The sequence below is a fragment of the Rana temporaria genome, chromosome 10 (assembly GCF_905171775.1).
Source record: "Rana temporaria chromosome 10, aRanTem1.1, whole genome shotgun sequence".
Taxonomy (NCBI): domain Eukaryota; kingdom Metazoa; phylum Chordata; class Amphibia; order Anura; family Ranidae; genus Rana; species Rana temporaria.
The window spans coordinates 83245494-83267134 of record NC_053498.1 but is presented as its reverse complement, the minus strand read 5'-3'; the positions used below and the strand labels follow the sequence as shown (position 1 = coordinate 83267134).

At 43.3% G+C, this 21641-nt stretch overlaps 2 protein-coding genes across 3 annotated transcripts in view; both read right to left on the bottom strand.

Annotated features, from left to right (window-relative positions):
• Positions 1-21641, bottom strand: part of LOC120915260 (C-Jun-amino-terminal kinase-interacting protein 4-like) — a 187797-nt gene that overhangs the window by 147029 nt on the left and 19127 nt on the right. The gene's annotated exons all lie outside the window — the stretch shown is intronic.
• Positions 14952-18105, bottom strand: LOC120915261. Its single transcript, XM_040325632.1, has 2 exons — positions 15216-18105; positions 14952-15049 (listed from the first exon to the last, which is right to left on the bottom strand). The coding sequence occupies exon 1, from the start codon at positions 18076-18078 to the stop codon at positions 15220-15222; it is 2859 nt and encodes a 952-aa protein (XP_040181566.1). The 5' UTR covers positions 18079-18105; the 3' UTR covers positions 14952-15049; positions 15216-15219.

Genomic DNA, 21641 nt, shown 5'->3' with positions numbered 1-21641 from the left:
TTTAAGGAAAAACCTGTAGTCCCTCCACTTTGGAAACTTGACAACTCTCTACTTAATGACGCTGGCAATGTATTGACATTGGGTACTAGAATTGCCCATTATTTCACTGAAAATGATTCAGAGGATGTTCATCCTCTGAACGTATGGTTAGCTCACAAATGCGTGCTTAGAGGGGAATTGATTTCTATGGCTGCTAGGAGGAATAAATTGAGGCAGGCTTGCATTAAGAATCTTACGGACAGAATCAATTACTTGGAAAGACAACATAAGCAATCATTGGCTATGGATTCTCTCTCTGAACTTTTGAAAGTTAGGGAAGAGCTTCTTTTACTACTGGAAAAGAAGATAAAACGTAACTTGAATTTCTCACGTAAAATCTTTTATGAATTTGGCAACAAAAGCAGTAAACTTCTGGCTAATTCTATTAATTCAAAAAATGTGAAAAAACACAATAACATATATTCTGTCTCAGATTCTACGGGGAAATTACATACTAATTCCGCTGACATAGCACACCAATTCCAAGTATTTTATTCAAAACTATATAATTTACCCACTGTTCCGACACCACAAGATTCACCTGATAGGCATGACTTGATCTCTGATTTTCTGAAATCATATAGTCCTAAACCCATCAATTCAGAGATAGCTGGTGATCTGGAAAGACCATTAGATTCCTCTGAAGTCTTTTCTGCTCTTAAACAGCTTAACACGGGCAAGAGCCCAGGACCTGACGGTTATACAGTTAATTATTATAAAACTTTCCAAGATATAATTATTCCGAATTTTTTAAAGGCTTTCAACTCTATTCCTGCTCCCCCAACTATTACTAAGAATCTACTAGAAGCCCATATAGCAGTAATCCCTAAACCTGATAAGGATGTGACGCTAGTTTCCAACTATAGACCTATTTCACTCCTAAATGTAGATATTAAATTGTACGCTAAAATAATCGCCAATCGCTTACTGCCCCTATTACCTGGTCTTGTCTCCCTGGACCAGGTAGGATTTATACCTGGCAGGGAGGCAAGGGACAATACCACAAAAGCAATTCTAATTCAAAATTGGCTTCAGAACGCTAAATCACCAGGATTTTTGTTGTCCCTTGACGCAGAGAAAGCCTTCGACAGGATAGCGTGGGATTACATGCATGCAGCTTTAAAAGCTCTAGGCATAAAAGATCGTTTGCTTCAATTTATTCAATTATTGTACTCATCACCAATGGCCAAAGTTAAAGTTAATGGTGTACTGTCGGAGGCTTTCTCTGTGTCAAATGGTACAAGACAGGGATGCCCACTGTCTCCAATAATTTTTGTGCTTATTTTGGAACCTTTTTTATGTAAATTAAGGACGAATACGGATATTGTGGGTATTAATATTAAAGACAAGACCTACAAACTAGCAGCATTTGCAGACGACATCCTTTTATTCCTGTCCAACCCGATCATTACAATTCCCAATTTACTGAAAGATCTTTCCCTGTTTCACAATATCTCTAATCTGAGGATTAATTTTTCCAAATCAAGAGCATTGAATGTCTCTTTACCTGTATCTCTGGTATCCCTTTGCAAGCAGAACTTCCCTTTCAGTTGGGAGGAGGATTGTTTAACATACCTTGGAATTAAGTTAACATCTGACGTGAATAATCTATATAACAAAAACTTTATAACCCTGTTTAATACTATCAAAGAAGATCTACTCAAATGGGGCTCTGGTTTTTTCTCTTGGTTTGGGAGGGCGGATATAATCAAAATGAACGTTCTCCCACGGTTTTTATATCTGCTACAAACGATCCCCATTAAGATCCCACAAACTTTTTTCAGGAACTTTAGGCAAATGTGTCTGAAATTTATTTGGAATATGAGACAGCCTAGAATCAAGTGGGATAAACTCATCATCCCCAAACTAATGGGTGGGATAGGATTACCGGACTTACAAAAATATTACTGGGCATGCCATATGACCCGTATTGTTGATTGGCATCTTCATGCTAGCCTTAAAGACTGGATTAATACATAAGAATCCTCCTACACTCCCTATCTCCCATTGAAACACTTGCCTTGGATCCAACCCCGTAAAATCCTAAAACAAATAAATTCTCACCCGGTCACTGGCAATACTTTAAAAATATTTAGGTTTCTTTGCAAGAAATTTAATATCTCCTCTGTATATGGACCTATGACCCCATTAGTCCACAACCCGGACATACATTTAGATTTGCTCACTACTGTCCCTACTGCTCCGCATATTGATGACATGCTGAGGGTCAATATACTCTTCAAGCATGGTACCATTATTACATATGAATCATTCACTGCTAATCACCCTTGTACTGGCATTTCCCAACATGACTTTGAAACTATTACACAGTTCATACACAAACCTAATCCTTGCTATGATTGGCAAAGACTAAAGACTCCTTTTGAAAATATATGTCTTGGAACTTCCCCCCAAAAACATTTAATTTCAATATTGCACTCTTTGTTGTACGCAAGTTTTGATTTAAAAACAGATACCGCAAATCTAAAATGGGAAGAGGAATTAAACATATCACTTTCAACAGATCAATGGGAAACTGTCTTCCGTAGGTTACATAAGGGCTCTATGAACGTATTGACACAAGAAAACGGATATAAATTGTATTCGAGATGGTACAGGACCCCTCATGTTATTAATAAATATAACCCAAATGTATCAGCATTATGCTGGCGTTGTAAATCTGCTCCCGGAACATTACTCCATTTATGGTGGGAATGTAATGTCATTAAACCTTTTTGGGAAAAAGTCCATGAACTGATTTATGAGATTACTACATATGCCCCGGATTATACTGCCCAACAATTCTTATTGCATCACTCATCCTTACCCAACTATGTCTACAAGAATTCAATAATCCTTCACCTCATAAATGCTGCGAGACTCTGCATCCCCGCTAAGTGGTTACAACCTTCTCCCCCCTCTATTTCTGATTGGCTGCTAAAGGTGCAACACATTGCGAACATGGAAGACCTAATCCATCAATCCTCTGATTCCTCCATAAATTTCCACAGCAAATGGGCATGTTGGTCGCATTTTTCAGAATCCGATAAATTCAAAACTTTACTGGACAACTAGTTTTGAAATGAACTCGTTCGTTCGACTTTTCTTAATGTTTTAAAATTACAAAAAAAAAAAAAAAAGGGGATTTTGGATAGAGGAAACCATTCCTATTCACTTATACTCTTGTTTTTATCTGTGAACGCCATTTACACCCACCCCTTATTTTCGTACCCCCATATGTCTCTTTCCTTTCATGTCTAATCAATTAATTTCTGTGATTATATCATATTTATAATTAACCATTATTCTAACATTGGTTGTTGTTTTGTTTTATAATGTATCCTTATGTATTGATACGACTTTACTGGATGCAATGTTGTAATATGTTTATATCTCATAAAATCCAATAAAAATAACTTTTAAAAAAAAAGAAATGATTGTAAACGACCCTGTGTACATGTACTGATAAGATAACAGAGGAGAGTTCAGGGGCAGTTGAAAAAACTGCCCAATCGCTCATAAACGTCGGTTTACCAGCAGCAGTGTACATGAGACCTAAAAGAAAAGTCTTCTCTGCTGCCACCAAATTGGTAACCAGATGTGGAGCAAACAATAAATGACTGTCCACATGAACCAGTCTGGCATGTCAGCCTTCCCAAGTAATGTGGTAGTTTTAAGGGGAAAAGTCTCACTTTCTTGCCATGAATACAGAAAAAGATTCCCTTACATGACATGCTGGGTAAAGCGGGCATGCTGAGATTTAGGTGATGGAATTCCCAGCACAGAGAGGAAATGAAAACTCTGACACACAGTTATTACATACAGTCCTGGATTACATAAAGAGTGTTGTAGGTAATGTGGCAGTGTGATAAACAGCGCAATGTGTGCGTCGGTGTGGTGTACGTCTTACAACTCTGACAGAACTGCCGCAAACATCTCTCCTGTGAAATGAGTTATATTTGGAGAAGTTTGGAATGCAATCGTCAACACAATAATTACAAATGTGATCCAATCAACGACTTACTTCACCATGGCAGAGTCTTATTTAGGCTCTAAAGTGATTTCTTTATGAATTTGTCAGAAGTACGTGAATTATCGCTCACACCAGTAACAATGAACGGCAGGCTTTTCCTGAATTTGGTGCAAAGCTTCTGACTACAAACCACCAGAAATGTGTCACAAATGCTGAATGGTGTCAGTGTTAGTAAATATGCTGAAAGCTGGTTATATGTTCATGACTGGGTAATCCTCCAATTAAAAACTCTATATAAGGATTTTTAGATGGTCATATAATACTCATATTTATACTATATATGGTCTAAAGGCTCATATGACCGAATACATCTCCCATTATACCCAATAGAAGGGGGGGTCATATGACTGAATACATCTCCCATTATACCCAATAGAAGGGGGGGGGGGTCATATGACTGACTACATCTCCCATTATACCCAAAAGAAGGGGGGTCATATGACTGACTACATCTCCCATTATACCCAAAAGAAGGGGGTCATATGACTGAATACATCTCCCATTATACCCGATAGAAGGGGGGTCATATGACTGAATACATCTCCCATTATACCCGATAGAAGGGGGGTCATATGACTGAATACATCTCCCATTATACCCAATAGAAGGGGGGTCATATGACTGAATACATCTCCCATTATACCCGATAGAAGGGGGGTCATATGACTGAATACATCTCCCATTATACCTGATAGAAGGGGGGTCATATGACTGAATACATCTCCCATTATACCCAATAGAAGGGGGGTCATATGACTGAATACATCTCCCATTATACCCGATAGAAGGGGGGGGGGTCATATGACTAAATACATCTCTCATTATTTGTTATATAAGGAGGGGGGGTTACATGCAGGGGCGTACCTAGAGCATTTGGGGGATCCTATTTCTGGCACCCCCCCACGTTAAAATGAGAAAACACCCCACTGTGCCCCCTGCATCCTTCAATATATCTTTGTCACTACTGTGTACACCCACTCCATAGCTGCACCTCTGAACCCCTTTACATTACACAGCACCTCTGGACCCCTTTACATTACACAGCACCTCTGGACCCATTTACATTATACAGCACCCTGCACCTTTGGACCCATTTACAATGCACAGCACCCTGCATCTCTGGACCCCTTTACATTACACAGCACCCCTGGACCCCTTTACATTAACATCCCCCTGCACCTCTGAACCCCTTTACATTACACAGCATCCTGCACCTCTGGATCCCTGAGTGAAAGGTGGTTCTACAAAGTATTGACTGAAAACAAATGCACACCACACTGCAATAAAATTTCAAGGGTATGAGTACTTTAAAGCACTGTAAAAAAAAAAAAAAAAAAAAAAAAGTAAAAAGCTCTGCACACGCCAGGGATGATAGTATCAAGCTGCATATAATATTATAGGCCGGGTCCCTTTAAAGAACTAAAACATTTCCTATGTAAGCACCACACCTGTCATGTATTTATTTATTCATTCAACTTGTTGCTCAACAGATGAGGCCTGTAAAACTTCTATTCACGAGGACCAGCCAGATAATCTTCATGGCGCAATCATGACCAAAAAAAAAAAAAAAAAGGTTCCAGTAAAATCAACTCTTACCAGGCAGATGTATATACCTGTTATCGTTAATTTTTTTGTTTAGATTTCCAGCCTATGACATGGGGTTTAAAAAAACAAAAAAACAAACAAAAACACACACTATCTGATTGTACAACCTCCTTTAGATTCCCATACAAATACAGTGCAAATGCCTGCCTGGCGGATACAAAGTGTATGGATAGATTACATAGGTCCTCATATTACACACTTTTGGTAAATCTAAAGTTGGTTGCACGAAGATTGTATGGTCAAATTGTAACATGTATGGTGACCCTAAAGCTTATTAAAGAGGGGGTTCACCCTATACATTTTTTTTTTCCTAGCATTAAATTAAGCATAATAGCGCGAGCTACAGTATGCCTTTATTTATTTTTTTTGCCCCGTACTCACTGTGCAATCCTATAGTGAAGAGTCCGACTCCCCGCCGGGAATGGGCGTTCCTATCCAGAGGGAAGATGATTGACGGCCGGCTCTGGCGCGTCACGCTTCTCCGGAAATAGCCAAAATAGGACTTGGCTCTTCACGGCGCCTGCGCATAGTCTGTGCGCAGGAGCCGTATAGCGCCGTGAAGAGCCGAGACCTACTCCAGCTATCTTCGGGGAGCGTGACGTGCCATAGCCGGCCGTCAATCATCTTCCCTCTGGATAGGAACGCGGGGAGTCGGAATCTTCACTATAGGATTAAACAGTGAGTACGGGGCAAAAAATAAAAAATAAAGGCATACTGTAGCTCGCGCTACAATGCTTAATTTAATGCTAGAATGTTGTTACTGTGGGTGAACCACCGCTTTAAGGTTCACATGTAGGTTTTTATAAGCCTCGTTGTTGTTCATACTTCAGGTGAGAACTTTTGAAACAAAGCCCTTGGCTTGCAAGTCGGTCAGACAATCAAGTACAAGTCTAAGGAGCTTAGTGAATGTCCAAATTAATGACTGCATCTCCAGTAACAAGATTATAGAACGCAGTACATTGACACTCATAGCTGGATTCACGTAGGGTTACACCGGCGTATCAGTAGATACGCCGTCGTAACTCGGAATCTAAGCCGTTGTAAGTTTAAGTGTATTCTCAAACTGAGATACACTTCAACCTAGCTAGGATACGATGGCCTGCGCCGTCGTATCTTAGGGTGCAATTTTTCCGCTGGCTGCTAGGTGGCGCTTCCGTTGAGTTCGGCGTAGAATATGTAAATGACTAGACACGCCGATTCACGAACGTACGCTTGCCCGTCGCAGTAAAGATACGCCGTCTTCGTAAGAGGTACGCCAGCGTAAAGATAAAGCTGCCCCCTAGGTGGCCTAGCCAATGTCAAGTATGGCCGTCGTTCCCGCGTTGAAATTTGAAATTTTTTACGTTGTTTGCGCAAGTCGTCCGTGAATGGGGCTGGACATAATTTGCGTTCACGTCGAAACCAATACGTCCTTGCGGCGTACTTTGGAGCAATGCACACTGGGATATGTACACGGACGGCGTCAATCACGTCGGGTCACCAATCATTTACATAAAACATGCCCCTCATCCTCATTTGAATTAGGAGCGATTACGCCTGCCCCATTTACGCTACGCCGCCGTAACTTAGGAGGCAAGTGCTTTGTGAATACAGCACTTGCCTCTCTGACTTAAGGCAGCGTAGCGTAAATACGATACGCTACGCCTCCATAAAAATGCGCGCATCTACCTGAATCCAGCTATCACACAACTTGCACTGTTTGATATTACACAACCTACAGATAAGATCCATTACTTGTATGAAGGAACATCACTGCGTGGTCTGAGGCACTGAGAACTTGAATAAAAGGGAGAGAAAAGAGACCTTAGTAGTTTTTTTATTCTTATGTATTGATTTTTTTTACAATTTAATTAGTTTTTACATTTTTTACAATGCTTTTTGGGGGGTTGGGGCAGTGGACAGTTTTGGTAGGGCAGTGAGGAGTGGCATCAGTAGTTTTTTATTTTAGTTTTTTTTTTTTTTCTTTTTTTTTTTTTTATTGCATTTTTTTTTTAATCAGCCCTGTTGGTGGGCTTTGGTAAAATATAAGGGGTCTAAACAGACCCCTGACATCTCCTCTTTGAGACAGAGAAAGGGAATGAGGACACAGATTCCCCCAGTCCCTTTCTCAGCATTGAAGATGAATGGACAGGAGAAATTGGCTCCTGTCCATTCATACACCGACACATCCCCCCCAAGAAGCAGGCGGGAGACGGGTGGGGCGAAGGAGGAGGACACAGAGGGGGGCTGGAGGAGGACACAGAGGGGGGCTGGAGGAGCTCACAGGAAACAGCCAAGAATGATCGGAGAGGTGGGAGGGACAGTTGTGAGCACCGATCTCCCTGTATATCTGGGTTCACAGTCGCGGGAGGGAGAGGAGGAGAAGCGTCTGTCAGCTAAAAAAAAAACATGCAGGGAGATCGGTGCTCTTTAAAATACAATTTTATCTCAGTAAAAATGCTGCTCCCAGTTGCCAGTGCTCTGAATCAATAGAGCTGAGTAACAGCCACACTCTCATCGCAGGTGTCCTCACACAGAGTTGTATTACAGAGAAGCAGAGGTGTTAGACCAATTCTGTTAAGTAGCCTATACACGGACAGAATGTATTTCCTGCAACCACAGGTTGCCATTCTATTCTCTCGTCAGGGAGAATACAATGGCTTGGACATTGATTACTGTCTATGCTAGCCGCTAGCGATAATTGCATGTAAAATCTGTCAGGCTGGTTGTACCCAAGTGTCAGAGCTGGGCTCAGCCCTTCCTTCCCTGTGCTGACAGCTCAGCTTTCAGCTAATTGCCAGCTCCCATCTCTCCACAGTGATCCACCTGTTGATGATCCTGCTCATCAGCTCTGCCTACTTAAAACCTTCCAGTTCATTTGCTCTTTGCCTTCGCCTGTGTTAACATCACAAGAGACTTCATCCTGCGTTCCTGTTGAAGACCTGCTCGACTACATTCCCTCTGGCTACAGATCCTGCTTGCTGTACTACTACCTTTATCCCTGGCTCTTGGACATTGGCTTGGCCGACTACCTGATCCGGTTAGTGAACTCTGGCTATGTTTTGACTATGCTTGCTCCGTTTTCCTTTTTCTTTTTAATTATTAAACACGTGTGATTTAACTGTACTTCTGTCTCGGTCCGATTCATGGTTTCTGACACCAAGTCGATCGATTTAGTACATTCAGCCTGCCCATACATAACTTGGGGGGGGGGAATAAAAAAAATTGGCGCTCAACCTAATCCAGACTATGTGGTTAACATGTACAAGTTGGCCTCAGTCTTGCACCCTTCCACACGCCATGTCCTCCAACATGTTTCGCCCCACCCATCTGGGCTTAGTTGTACAGACTCCTGCTGAACTGGTCGAGATGCAAACCGTCTATGGCCGGCCTTACTGAGTGACGATTACCGAGTGCACTGGGTCCAAATCTGCTGCCTTTTACACTGCACAGTTCTATTTCAACACACTGCACAACTTCTGTAAGAGAAAAGGAGAGGCAAGACTATAAAAAAAAAAAATGGATGTTGTTATACAAAGTCTATTTAACTGCATTACTATTTCCATGACTTTAATTAGGTTTTGAGGTCAAGTAGAACGTCAGCCAAACTGCTAAATACAGTTAGTCTGGTTTACATGCTAAAAGATCTGCAATTCTGTCCATACAGTTTTGTAATGTAGACACCCTGGGCACACGTGGGCACCTAAACATCCTCAGTCTCAGGACTGGACATGGAGGAGCAGCAGTAGAAGGATAAAATGAGCTCTACCCTCTGGCCTCCTGTGGGAAAGCTCTCAGTGTTGGTCTGACAGCAGCCTGCAATGCCATAGGGCACTGCCTGGCTTAAACCGTTGACCCTCCCCCTCTGATCCATATCCAAATATCAACCACAGAATCCATAGACAAGGTTTAGCCAACCTCTTCCAACCCCAAAGCCCTCCTATTGGCCAAACGCATTAAGCCATCCCAGTGGTCAACTGGAAAGTTTGGGGGCCAGATAAGTTAGGCCAGTGCCTGACTACAGGTGTATGTGTGTGTGTATATATATATATATATATATATATATATATATATATATATATATATATATATATATATATATATATATATATATTTATTTATTTATTTATTTATTTATTTATTTATAACAGAATATGCAAGGATGGGAGCGGGGAACAGACGGGGTCTTTATTTATGGACTTAGGCCTATTCATATGAAGAAATCTGCCTACATATCTAAATGCACAGCATATTCAATAACAGTCGTAATTCTAGCTATTGTAACAAATCAGTAAATATACACTCACCGGCCACTTTAATAGATACACCTGTTTAATTGCTTGGTAACACAATTTTGCATGCGCGGTCCCGTGGGCGCATCTCAGTGCGCATGCTTACAATCACATCGGAACAACTGCCTAAGATACGACGGATCACTGCCTACGGCGTGAATGTAACCTACGCCCAGCCATATTCACGTCCAACGTAAACGACGTAAAATACGACGGATTCAGTTCCCTGGTGCAGATCTTTGCATGTCTGCTGCCGAGTTACACCTCCTTTATGGGGAACAACTTTATGCCGGACGTACGACTTACGCAAACCGCGTATAGCATGCGCCGGGCGCATGTACGTTCATGAATCGGCGTATCTCTCTCATTTGCATATGTGAATAGAAAATCAATGGGAGCGCCAAATACGTCCAGCGTAAATATGCGCCCACTCTACCCCGGCGTAGGCAAGTTACGTCGGTCGGATGAAGCCTATTTTCAGGCGTATCTAGTTTTGTGGGCACGGCGCACAGATACGACGGCGCATATATGCACTTACGCGGCGTATCTCGAGATACGTCGGCGCAAGTACTTTGTGAATCCGGGCCTAAATGTTTTTTTTTTTTTTTTCTTTGCCTGAATTTCTCACTCCTGTTCCTCCTCAGTAAGCTGTTCTGGCTGACTAACCCCCAGCCTGAACAGCTTGGATGATGGGGGCAAGTTTACTGAGAAACAGGAAGTGAGAAATTCAGACAAAGAAAAAAAAAAACATTTAGAAGGGAAATCAAAGGAAAAGGTAAGTGAACCAACAATGCACTGGCTTAAAGGAACCCATTTAGAAATTAAAAAACAAACCTAAGGCTGACCTGACACATGTACGCTCTACTATGGAACCTTTACATTATTTGATGCCCGTTTACCCGTTATGTTTGTAAGTACATTACAATAAAATTGCGTGCTGCTTTCACATACGGGCTTCACTATTGTGTTTCTTCTCTGCATTTCTTGGTTCCCCTTTTTTTTGCTGATGAACGCAATATACACCTTTAAATCTTTTTGAGTTGTGGATGTCCTCCCACCTTTGATGCGATATGTGGATTTTTTACTTTCCTAGAGGGAGTGCGACTGCCATTGATCCCTGCATTATCTAATTCTACATGCCTATAATGATGTTGATCTGGTAAGCAGTTTGACTGCACAGGGTGTGGTGCGTTTCTATATCTGCACACTGAAATCTCGGTGGAGGTTCTTTCGTTTTCAACACTTTGAAACCTTTGAAGATTGCATATACTTATCTGGACATTGTTTCATTCTATTAATTAATTTTCACAGCACTGCACTTTTGAATTGTATTGTTATCTGCCTTATCTGCATGTTGTGCTAGCAGCTTTCCACTTTATGTTCAAGTTAGCGCAGATATTTTCACGTTTGTTTTAAACCTCTACAACCCCTTTAAGGCAGCTCTGAAGGAAAAAGTGGATCCAACCTGGTACAGTGCACCTAATAAGGTGGTCAGTAAGTCAGGGCTCGACAAATCCCGGGCGCCAGGTCGCCATGGCGACTAGAAATAGGGTCCTGGCGACTTGGCTTTGTGAGCTGGCACCATCTGGTGGTGAGCCGTTGGTATTACAAGTTATTACCACCAGATGTGTAAGCTGGAGCCATCTGGTGGTGGCTGTTGGTATTACAAGTTAAGCATTACAAGTTAAACAGCAATTCTAATGTAATTTTTCACTATTTTTCACTATTTTCACTGCCATCTTCTTCCCTCTAATTAGAACCCCCAAACATTATATATATTTTTTATCCCAACACCCTAGAGAATAAAATGGCGATCGTTGCAATACTTTCTGTCACGCCGTATTTGCGCAGCGGTCTTACAAGCGCACTTTTTTGGGAAAAAATTACACTTTTTTTAATTAAAAAATAAGACAACAGTAAAGTTATCCCCATTTTTTTTGAATATTATGAAAGATAATGTTACGCCGAGTAAATTGATACCCAACATGTCACGCTTCAAAATTACGTCCGCTCGTGGAATGGCGACAAACTTTTACCCTTTAAAATCTCCATAGGCGACATTTAAAATTTTTTACAGGTTGCATGTTTTGAGTTACAGAGGAGGTCTAGGGCTAGAATTATTGCTCTCGCTCTACCAATCGCGGCGATACCTCACATGTGTGGTTTGAACACCGTTTACATATGCGGGCGCTGCTCACGTATGTGTTCGCTTCTGCGCGCAAGCTCGTCGGGACGGGGCGCGTTTTGTGGCTCCTAACTTTTTTAGCTGGCTCCTAGATTCCAAGCAAATTTGTCAACCCCTGCAGTAAGTGTATATGAATTGCGTAGCACAAAAATAAATGGACCTAAATCACATTGTCTAGGGCAGTGATGGCGAACCTTGGCACCCCAGATGTACTGTTCAGTTCCCCGGAGTTGAGCTTTAATTCATATTGTTGATCCTACTGGTGAACCCGTCAATAGTCTGTAACATAAGCAACATGAAAATATTTCAGAGTCTAATTTTAGCTGTACCGTGAGTGGGAGGCTGGGCAGAACACATCGAGTGTAACAGTTGTTCAGCATGAATACATTTTCCACTTTCATGTTCGTTGCAAGAGGAAGTAAAACCAAAAAAAATCCCCAAAAAAGCAACACAGTACAACAGTTCAAGCTGTTTGGAAAAGAACACTGCAAATACTGTAGCTGCTGACTTCTATTAAAAAGACGCCTGTCCCGGGGTCCAGCGCTGTGCTCACCTGAACCAGTTCTTTGCTGGTCTTCGGGTCCCCGACACCTGCAGGTTTACTGAGGGGCTGCGCTTTGTGAAGAATGGTCACACAGTCTTCGGTCTAATGCCGCGTACACACGGTCGTTTTTCGGCATGAAAAAAAAAAAAAAAAAAAAAAAAAGACGCTTTAAAAAACACGTCATTTAAAATGATCGTGTGTGGGCTTCACATAGTTTTTCAGCTTCTGAAAAATGACAAAATTTTTTTTTTGAAAATGCTGCATTTTTCAACGTCGTTTTTCAGGTTGTAAAAAATTATCGTCTGTGGGCTAAAACGTTTTAAACCCGCGCATGCCCAGAAGCGAGTTATGAGACGGGAGCGCTCGTTCTGGTAAAACTACCATTCAAAATGGAGTAAGCACATTCATCACGCTGTAACAGACAAAAAAAGCGTGAATGGTCTTTTACTAACAAGGAATCAGCTAAAAGCAGCCCCAAGGCGAATAGAACTTCCCCTTCAGAGTGCCGTCGTACGTGTTGTACGTCACTGCACTTTGTTCATAATTTTTAAAAAACGATGGTGTGTGGGCAACATCGTTTTTAATGATGAATTTTTTTTCGTTTCTTTTCATGCCGAAAAACGACCGTGTGTACGCGGCATCAGGCTTCGCGGGACAGGAGGTGGGAAGAGAACTTCCGGTGGACAAAAGCGGTGATCCGACCAGAATTGGGAGTGGGTACCTGTCATAACCAGGTACCACACCCCCCCCCCCCTAAAAAAAAAATTAAACTAGGAGGGGGGTATAACGCAGAACTTCCCCTTTAGGGTGAAGTTCCGCTTTAAGGGAGGACACCAGTCAGCTAAACAGCTCAACTATGGATCTAAATCTCTCCACAGGACTAAGGCAGCCCAAAGATTACATGTAGTACTTTGCAAAATTACACAAAGTACTTCCTAACCTAAGTTAAGTAGTCTGACCTGCCCCCCCCCCCCCCCCCCCCAGATAAGCAACGGCAAGAGGAATGCAGAGGCTGCCACAATACCCTTCCCTCTTCATTCCTCTTTCCGTCGCTTGTCTTGGGAAAGTGCTCATTGCCAATACAAACTGCAGCAATGAACCAGCCATCTCCTTCATAGTCGTTGTTGGATCGGTTGTGGCAGGAGGGAAAGGGTAGCAGGTCAGACCTTATAACTAGGATTAGTAAGCACTTAGAAACATGGGATAAAGTACTACATATACATTACAGGATATGTAAACTTTTTATCAGGGCCATTTGGGTTATTTCTGTTATTATAATTTAAAAAGGATCCAAAAAACTAACAGAAATAACCCAAATGGCCCTGATAAAAAGTTTACATACCCTGGAATGTTTGGCCTTGGTACAGACAAAGAAAGTGGCACGCACAGGTTAAAATGGCAATCAAAGGTCAATTTCCCACATCTGTGGCTTTTTTAATCACAATTAGTGTCTGGGTATAAAAAGTCAGTGGGTTTGTTAGCTCTCACATCAATGCACCAAGCAGGCTAGACATTGAGCCATGAGGAGGTAGAAGAGAACAGTCAAAAAGACCTGCATAACAAGGTAATGAAACTTTACAAAGATGGAAAAGGATATAAAAAGATATCCAAAGCCTTGAATATGCCAGTCAGTCATTGTCTAGCCTGCTTAGTGCATCTATGTGAGAGCCAACAAACTCATTGACTATTTATGCTAAACAGCATCTGTTTCTCTTGTATGTCAGAACATGTGCAGTTTTGCTCGTGTCCCTGACACGCAACAGTGTGTATATAGCTTTAAATGTAATGGCTCCAGAAGTTTTAATTTCAAGCTAAGAATATTTTAGCAATTACAGAAAATGTCTATTGATTTTGCCAAAAAAATGCAGTGTCCTCGTTACTTCCTGTAAGCTGAACTGAATAGGCAATTCATGTTAATTCTATCTGTAAACCACCAATCTCCCCTCAGATTACCAAATGGAGCCCTGGTGCTTTCACACTGGCGCTATTCACTGGCAGGACGCTAAAAAAAGTCCTGCCAGCAGCATCTTTGAGGCGATGTAGGAGCGGTGTATACACTGCTCCTATAGCGCCCCTGCCCATTGAAATCAATGGGCAGCGCTACTGCAGCGGCGCCTTTTGGGTGCTTTTAACCCTTTTTCGGCCGTTAGCGGGGGTTAAAAGCATCCCCCGCTAGCGACCGAAAAGCTGGGGCAGCTCAGTGTGAAAAGCTGAGTTAGGCTTACCGGTAACTCCTTTTCTGAGAGTCTTCCAGGACAGCCCATGAGACCTAGGGCTCCTCCTACCAGGACAGGAAACACGTTAACCCCCACCAGATAAAAGGGCGGTCCTCCAGGCCCCATGCCAGTCTTCTCGAGAACCGTAGGACTACCCTGAAAAACATATGCAATAATAACACATAACTTCCATACAACAAAACCGGGTGGGAATCCGGCTGTCCTGGAAGACTCTCAGAAAAGGAGTTACCGGTAAGCCTAACTCAGCTTTTCTCTCAAGCGTCTTCCAGGACAGCCCATGAGACGATGAGCCAGAACTTACCAGTCTAGGGTGGGACAACTGCCTGAAGGACCTTTCGACCAAACGCCTGTTCTTGAGCGGATAGCAGATCCAGGCGATAATGTTTAATAAAGGTCGAATAACTGGACCATGTGGCAGCTTTACAGATTTGTTCTGGTGAAGCACCAGCCCTCTCAGCCCAAGATGCAGCCAAAGCTCTTGTTGAATGTGCTGTAACAAAAGGTGTAGGAACTTCTCTGATTTTATAGGATTCTGAGATGGCCTGCTTAATCCATCTAGCCAATGTGGCTTTAGATGCACCTTTACCTTTGTGTGTACCTGAAAAAAGGACAAATAAAGCGTCTGTCTTCCTGAAGACCTTGGTGACCTCCAAATATGCAAGAAGGGTTCTTCTTACATCTAAAAAACTAAATTTCTTTTCCTGATCACCCTGTGGTGAACTACAAAAGGATGGCAGTACAATGTCTTGTGATCTGTGAAATGTACTAGCTACCTTAGGCAAAAAACCTGGATCAGTTTTCAATACAACTCGATCCTCAAAAATCGTGAGGAAAGGCTCCCTTACTGATAAGGCCTGTAACTCGCTTACTCTACGAGCTGAGGTAATAGCTACTAAAAAAATAGTTTTTAAGGTAAGTAATTTAACAGAAATATCCTCCAAAGGCTCAAAGGGAAACTCTACCAGAGTTTGAAGTACCAGGGACAGGTCCCAAGTTGGACAACTTCTTACCACTACTGGCCTGGCCCTTGAAATGGATTTAAAGAATCTAGCTACCATGGGATTTTCCAAAAGAGAAAACTGGAGGAAAACGCTGATAGCTGCCGCCTGTACCTTTAAGGTACTAACTGAAAGACCCTTGTCGACACCCTCTTGAAAAAATTCCAAAATAGAAGGAACATCATGCGTTGATCTTTGGTTTTCAGACAACCATGAATTAAACTTTTTCCAAACCTTGGAATAGATGGCTCTAGTGACTGGTTTTCTGCAATTTACCAAGGTTCTAATCACCTTGTCAGAAAACCCCTGAGCCTTCAGTATCTTCTCTTCAGATACCAAGCTGTCAAGCTTAATGAAACCACCTGTGGGTGTGACACTGGACCCTGCGACAGCAAGTCCTCTCTGTTCTGAAGTCTCAGTGGAGGCTCCGAGACCAGAGACTGTAGCAGGGAAAACCATGGCCTCTTGGGCCAGAAGGGGGCGATCAGAATAAGATCTGTTTCTTCTAGGAGAAACTTCCGGAGCACTTCCGGAATGAGTCTGATTGGCGGAAATGCGTAGCAGAGGTTGAAGGGCCACGGATTCGCCAGGGCATCTATCCCCAGTGATCGATCCTCTGGGTTTAGAGAAAAGAACTCCTCTGTTTTGCGGTTGTCCTGATTTGCGAACAGATCCGCTTCGGGACAACCCCATTTGTTGGTGATCTCCAAAAAGACTTCTGGATGAAGTGACCAATTGTCTCGCTCCACCCTGTGGCGACTGAGGTAGTCTGCCAAACTGTTTTGCGTCCCCTTCAGGTGCACTGCTGAAATTGAGCCTAGATTTACTTCTGCCCAAGACAAAATGTTTTGTGCGATTCCTTGAAGAATTCGACTCCTCGTGCCTCCTTGTTTGTTGAGGTACGCCACTGTCGCAATGTTGTCTGACAGGATCTGGAGATTGTGACCCCTGACCTCCGATTGAAAAGCTTGCAGGGCTCTTTGCACCGCTAGCAGCTCCCTCTGGTTCGATGAGGCTCTTGCTTCCTTCAAGGACCATTTCCCCTGTGCGACCTGGTCTTTGAGGTGGGCTCCCCACCCCCAGGCACTTGCGTCCGTCGTGATCCTCTTGGATATCGAGATGGACCAAGGCAGGCCTTTTGTTAGGTGCAGATTTTTCCTCCACCACCACAAACTTCTCTTTACCTTGGTCGGTAACCAAACTTTTGACTCTAGGGACCTGGCGTCCCCGTCCCAATTTTCCAGAAGGAATCTCTGCAATGGTCTCTGATGGAACCTTGCCCATGGTACCGCAGGGAAACACGAGGTCATGAGACCTACCGTCCTTGAAATTTCCCTCAGTGAAACCAACTGATTGGTCTGTAAGGCTGACACTGCTTGCACCATCTTGGAGACCTTCTCTTCTGGGAGAAAAACTTTTTGGACTACTGAGCAAAAGTCGTAACCCAGGTACTTCACCTTCTGGGCTGGATCTAGGGAAGACTTTTCCCTGTTTATCAACCAGCCCAGGGATTGAAGGAAGTCGAGTACAGTCTGAAGATCTGCTAGTAATTTCTGGCGGGACTCTGCCACTATTAATAGATCGTCCAGGTAAGGGATGATAGTTATCGCCTTTAATCTTAGTGGCGCCAGCGCTTCCCCCAATACCTTTGTGAAGATACGAGGGGAAGAGGACAGACCGAAGGGGAGGGCCTGAAACTGGAAGTGCCTGATTTCCGATCCCATCTTTACTGCTATTCTCAGGAATCTCTGGAAAGCCGGATGGATCGGGACATGTAGGTAAGCATCCCTGAGGTCCAACGTGGCCATAAAACAGTTTGGGTAAAGCAGATTCTTGATAGAGAAGACTGTCTCCATCCTGAAGTGTTTGTATCGGATCGATTGATTTAGAGACCGAAGATTCAGAATAAGCCGATACTTTCCTGACGGCTTTCTGATGACAAAAATGTGGGAATAAAACCCTTTGTTCTGATCTGACCGAGGAACCGGAATCAGGACCTTCTGGTCTAACAACTCTCCTACTTGGAGACCCAGAGCTCTTGCTTTCTCCCGATCTTTGGGAGGAGATGTGATCAAGAGTCGTTCTGGTGGCCGACAGGAAAACTCTAGCCTGTATCCATTTGCCACCAGATCCAGAATGAAGGGACTTGAGGTGACGGTTGCCCATTGTGGGAGAAAGGCCCTCAGTCTTCCCCCCACTGGCAGATGTTGGTCATTGTGGCTTGGCGGGCTGCTGAGGTGTGTTAAACAACACACCTCCTCTCCCTTTGCCTTTGTACCCGGACCAATGTTTTTTGGGCCTATTGTCCTTTTCTTTAGGACCTTGTTGCCATGGCAAGCCTTTATTTTGGCCACGAAAAAACTTTCTTCCCGTCTGCTTTTTCTTTTCTGGAAAGGCCTTTTTCCTATCGGCCGTACGTTCCAGTGCCTCCTGCAAACCTGGGCCAAAAAGATGATCCCCGTTTAGGGGAAGCCCACATAATCGTAATTTAGATGCTGCATCCCCAGACCATGTTTTAAGCCAAATGCTTCTTCTGGCTGAGTTCACTAAAGCTGAAGTTCTGGCTGTCATTCTTACTGATTCCGCAGATGAATCTGCCAGAAAACCCACAGCACTAAAAAAGAGAGGAAAGGATTTTAAAATCTCTTCCCTAGAAGTACCCGCTAAAAGATGGGTTTGGATTTGTGTAAGCCATTCCTCCAGATTTCTGGCTACACAAGTAGAGGCCAGAGCTGGTTTGAGATTCCCCATAGCTGAATCCCAAGCTCTATGAAGAAGGACATCACATTTTTTGTCCATAGGATCCTTTAGCGTACCCATGTCATCAAACGCCAGGTCCGAATTTTTTGAAACTTTTGAAAGAGGAGCATCTAACTTTGGGTTCTTATTCCACGGTAGCGCTGCATCCTCATCAAATGGAAACCTTCTTTTTAGGTTACCGGAAAAGAAAGGTTTTCTCTCTGGACTCTCCCACTCCAGTTTGATCGTATTAAGGAGGGAATCGTGCACTGGAAAGTTTTTACTTTTCTTTTTGTGCAAACCTTTGTACATAAGGTCATGCTTAGACATTTGTACCTCCTCCTCCTCCATTTCAAGGGTGGTATAGATGGCTTTTAACAAATTATCCACATCTTCCAGAGACAATTTGAACCTTGAGCCTTTAGAGGATACTCTATCCTTGGGCTCTGTATCTGACCCTGAGTCTTCCTGAGAAGAATGGGTAGATTTGGCTTCAGCCTCAGAGTCTTCACTCTCTACGCTCACCTGCGGGGTGCTAACCACTGAAGCCTTTCTTTTTGAAGATGTACCCTGTTGGGGAACCTGCATTTTGTCAATCAACTCCCTAAATGAGCCAAAGGTAGAAGCAAGCTCATCCCTGACCGAAGTCAACATTTTTTGACATGAGGTCACTGGGTCATCCTTCACTAAACCATCTATACAAGTGCGGCAAACTGGTTTTCCCCAAGTGGAACTCAGTTTGTTACCGCACACCGCACATTTTCTCTTATGTGGCTGTGATTGGGCTTTGTCCTGAGTCTTGGCCTGAAAGACACAAATTAAATGACCCCATAAGTAACCCAAGCCACAAAAAAATACTCCACCACGTGCAGGAGAAGAAAATGTGTCCCCTAACACCTAATCCTATGATTGGGAGGGGGGGGGTAAAAACCTTCACCAGGATAGCAAGAAAAAGTGACCATAAAAAACACTTGCAGCTTACCTGAGAGGTGCTGGTGTTGGGGACTGCATCCGTTGCCTGAGCGATTATCGCAGGATTGTCCATGCCGTCCGTCTGGTAGTCCTACAGCCTGTGCTGTCTTTACCAGAAATCACCAGCAGCCATTAGCCCCCGTTTCGCGCCGTTTTATGGAGACAGGAACCATGTCTCCGGCGCCCGAGGATGACGTCATGCGACCCGGAAGTGACCCTCGCCGGATCTTCCTGTAGCCAGCTTGAAGCGCAGAGGCTCCGCCCCTACCAGCGCTAGTGAGCTCCACGTTTCCCAGCACGAATCAGCCATGCTGTGTGCGGGAAACACTCTCACCAACATACAGCCTGTGCTGCGAACAGCGCAAGGGACCCGACGCCATCCCGGTCCTGGCCCTCTCCAGGCACAAAGAAGCAAGGGCAGCAGCAAAAACTTCCCCATGGAAAAAACTGCTAATGGCAAGGAGGTTAGTCAAAATATATACATACCCCTTTGAACGGTCATTAGAGCCCCTGCCCATGAGACCTAGGGGACCAGGTTCCTGAAACATGTTACCCCCCATCCGGAGGAAACACTAATACTGGCATGGGGCCTGGAGGACCGCCCTTTTATCTGGTGGGGGTTAACGTGTTTCCTGTCCTGGTAGGAGGAGCCCTAGGTCTCATGGGCTGTCCTGGAAGACGCTTGAGAGAAAGTGCCCTTATGGGTAAAGGTGATCTGAGGAATATCAGATTGCCTCTCGGGGCAATAGGAAGGATTTTTTCCCCTGCTGGAGAAAATTGGATCATGCTTTGCTGGGTTTTTTTTTGCCTTCCTCTGGATCAACCGAGTATAGGATTGTAAAGTGTTTTTTTAAATGGTTGAACTAGATGGACTTTTTTTTCCAACCAGACTTATGCCCCTTTCACACTGGGCGCAGGAGGTGCGTTGGCGTTATTGCGGCGCTATTTTTAGCGCAGCTATACCGTCGTTTTTACCACGATATTCGGCCGTTAGAGGTGCGGTTTTAACCCCTGCTAGCGGGTGAAAAAGGCAGAGGCGCATTGCCGGCGGTATTACCGCGGTTTCCCATTGCTTTCAATGGGAAGGAAAGGTGGAGGAGCGGTAAACACCCGCTTCTTCACCGCTCCAAAGATGCGGCTAGCAGGACTTTTGGAGCGGCCCTGCTAGCGCACCACTTCAGTGTGAAAGCTTTCGGGCTTTCACACTGAAGACTGCAGGGCGGTATTTAGGCCTAAAAAACTTGTCAGTGTGAAAGGGGCCTAACTATGTAATAAAAAAATAAACAAATGCAGCCACCACTCCTAACGACTAGCAACCTGGAAATTATTTATTTGTTTGCTTTTGGGTTTAGATATGCCTTAACTGCATTCCAAGCCTACAACACTACTAGTCTTCAGTTGGAGCGATCTGCAGAATCTTGATTGAAAGAGATGATCGGACTCATCCGACAGGCATGAGAAAGATAAGTATCGGTAATCACTCAAAGCCATCACTTATAAACAACGCTTTAGCACATTAGTAAACTGAAACAACTGGACTGTCTGAGCCAAGTGGGGAACATAAGACATACAGGGCATATGGGCTAAATATTTAATACTCTGCACACTATATGTTACCTGCTCTTGTTTGCCCATGCTGTGTAACGTCAGCATTTTATACACAGAAATACATAGCAATTATATGATGCCAACCTATGCTGCTTGTAAAATATAATGCTAGTTTCTAGTATCATATAATTGTCAGAAAATGAAAAGAATGTAAACTTCTGGCTTAACCAAAAGGTGAATGACAAAATATATGCTTGCTGTTCTTTAAAGGGTCACTAAAGGAAAAAAAAAAGTTGCCTAAAATTAATGTCTGCAAGGTAGACAGACAGAATAGTGTAATGATTCTGTTAAAAAAAATGAGTAAACATCTATTAAATTCCTTCATCTATATCACCTCCGGTGTTCTAGTTTCTGTTCTCTCATTCACTTCCTGGTTTGCATCGCTCATTCGTGTAAGAACTACATTTCCC

Bases quoted from the DNA above. Each gene is read 5' to 3' on its own strand.
- LOC120915261 (XM_040325632.1), bottom strand. From the start codon at position 18,078: ATGGGCAACCGTCACCTCAAGTCCCTTCATTCTGGATCTGGTGGCAAA.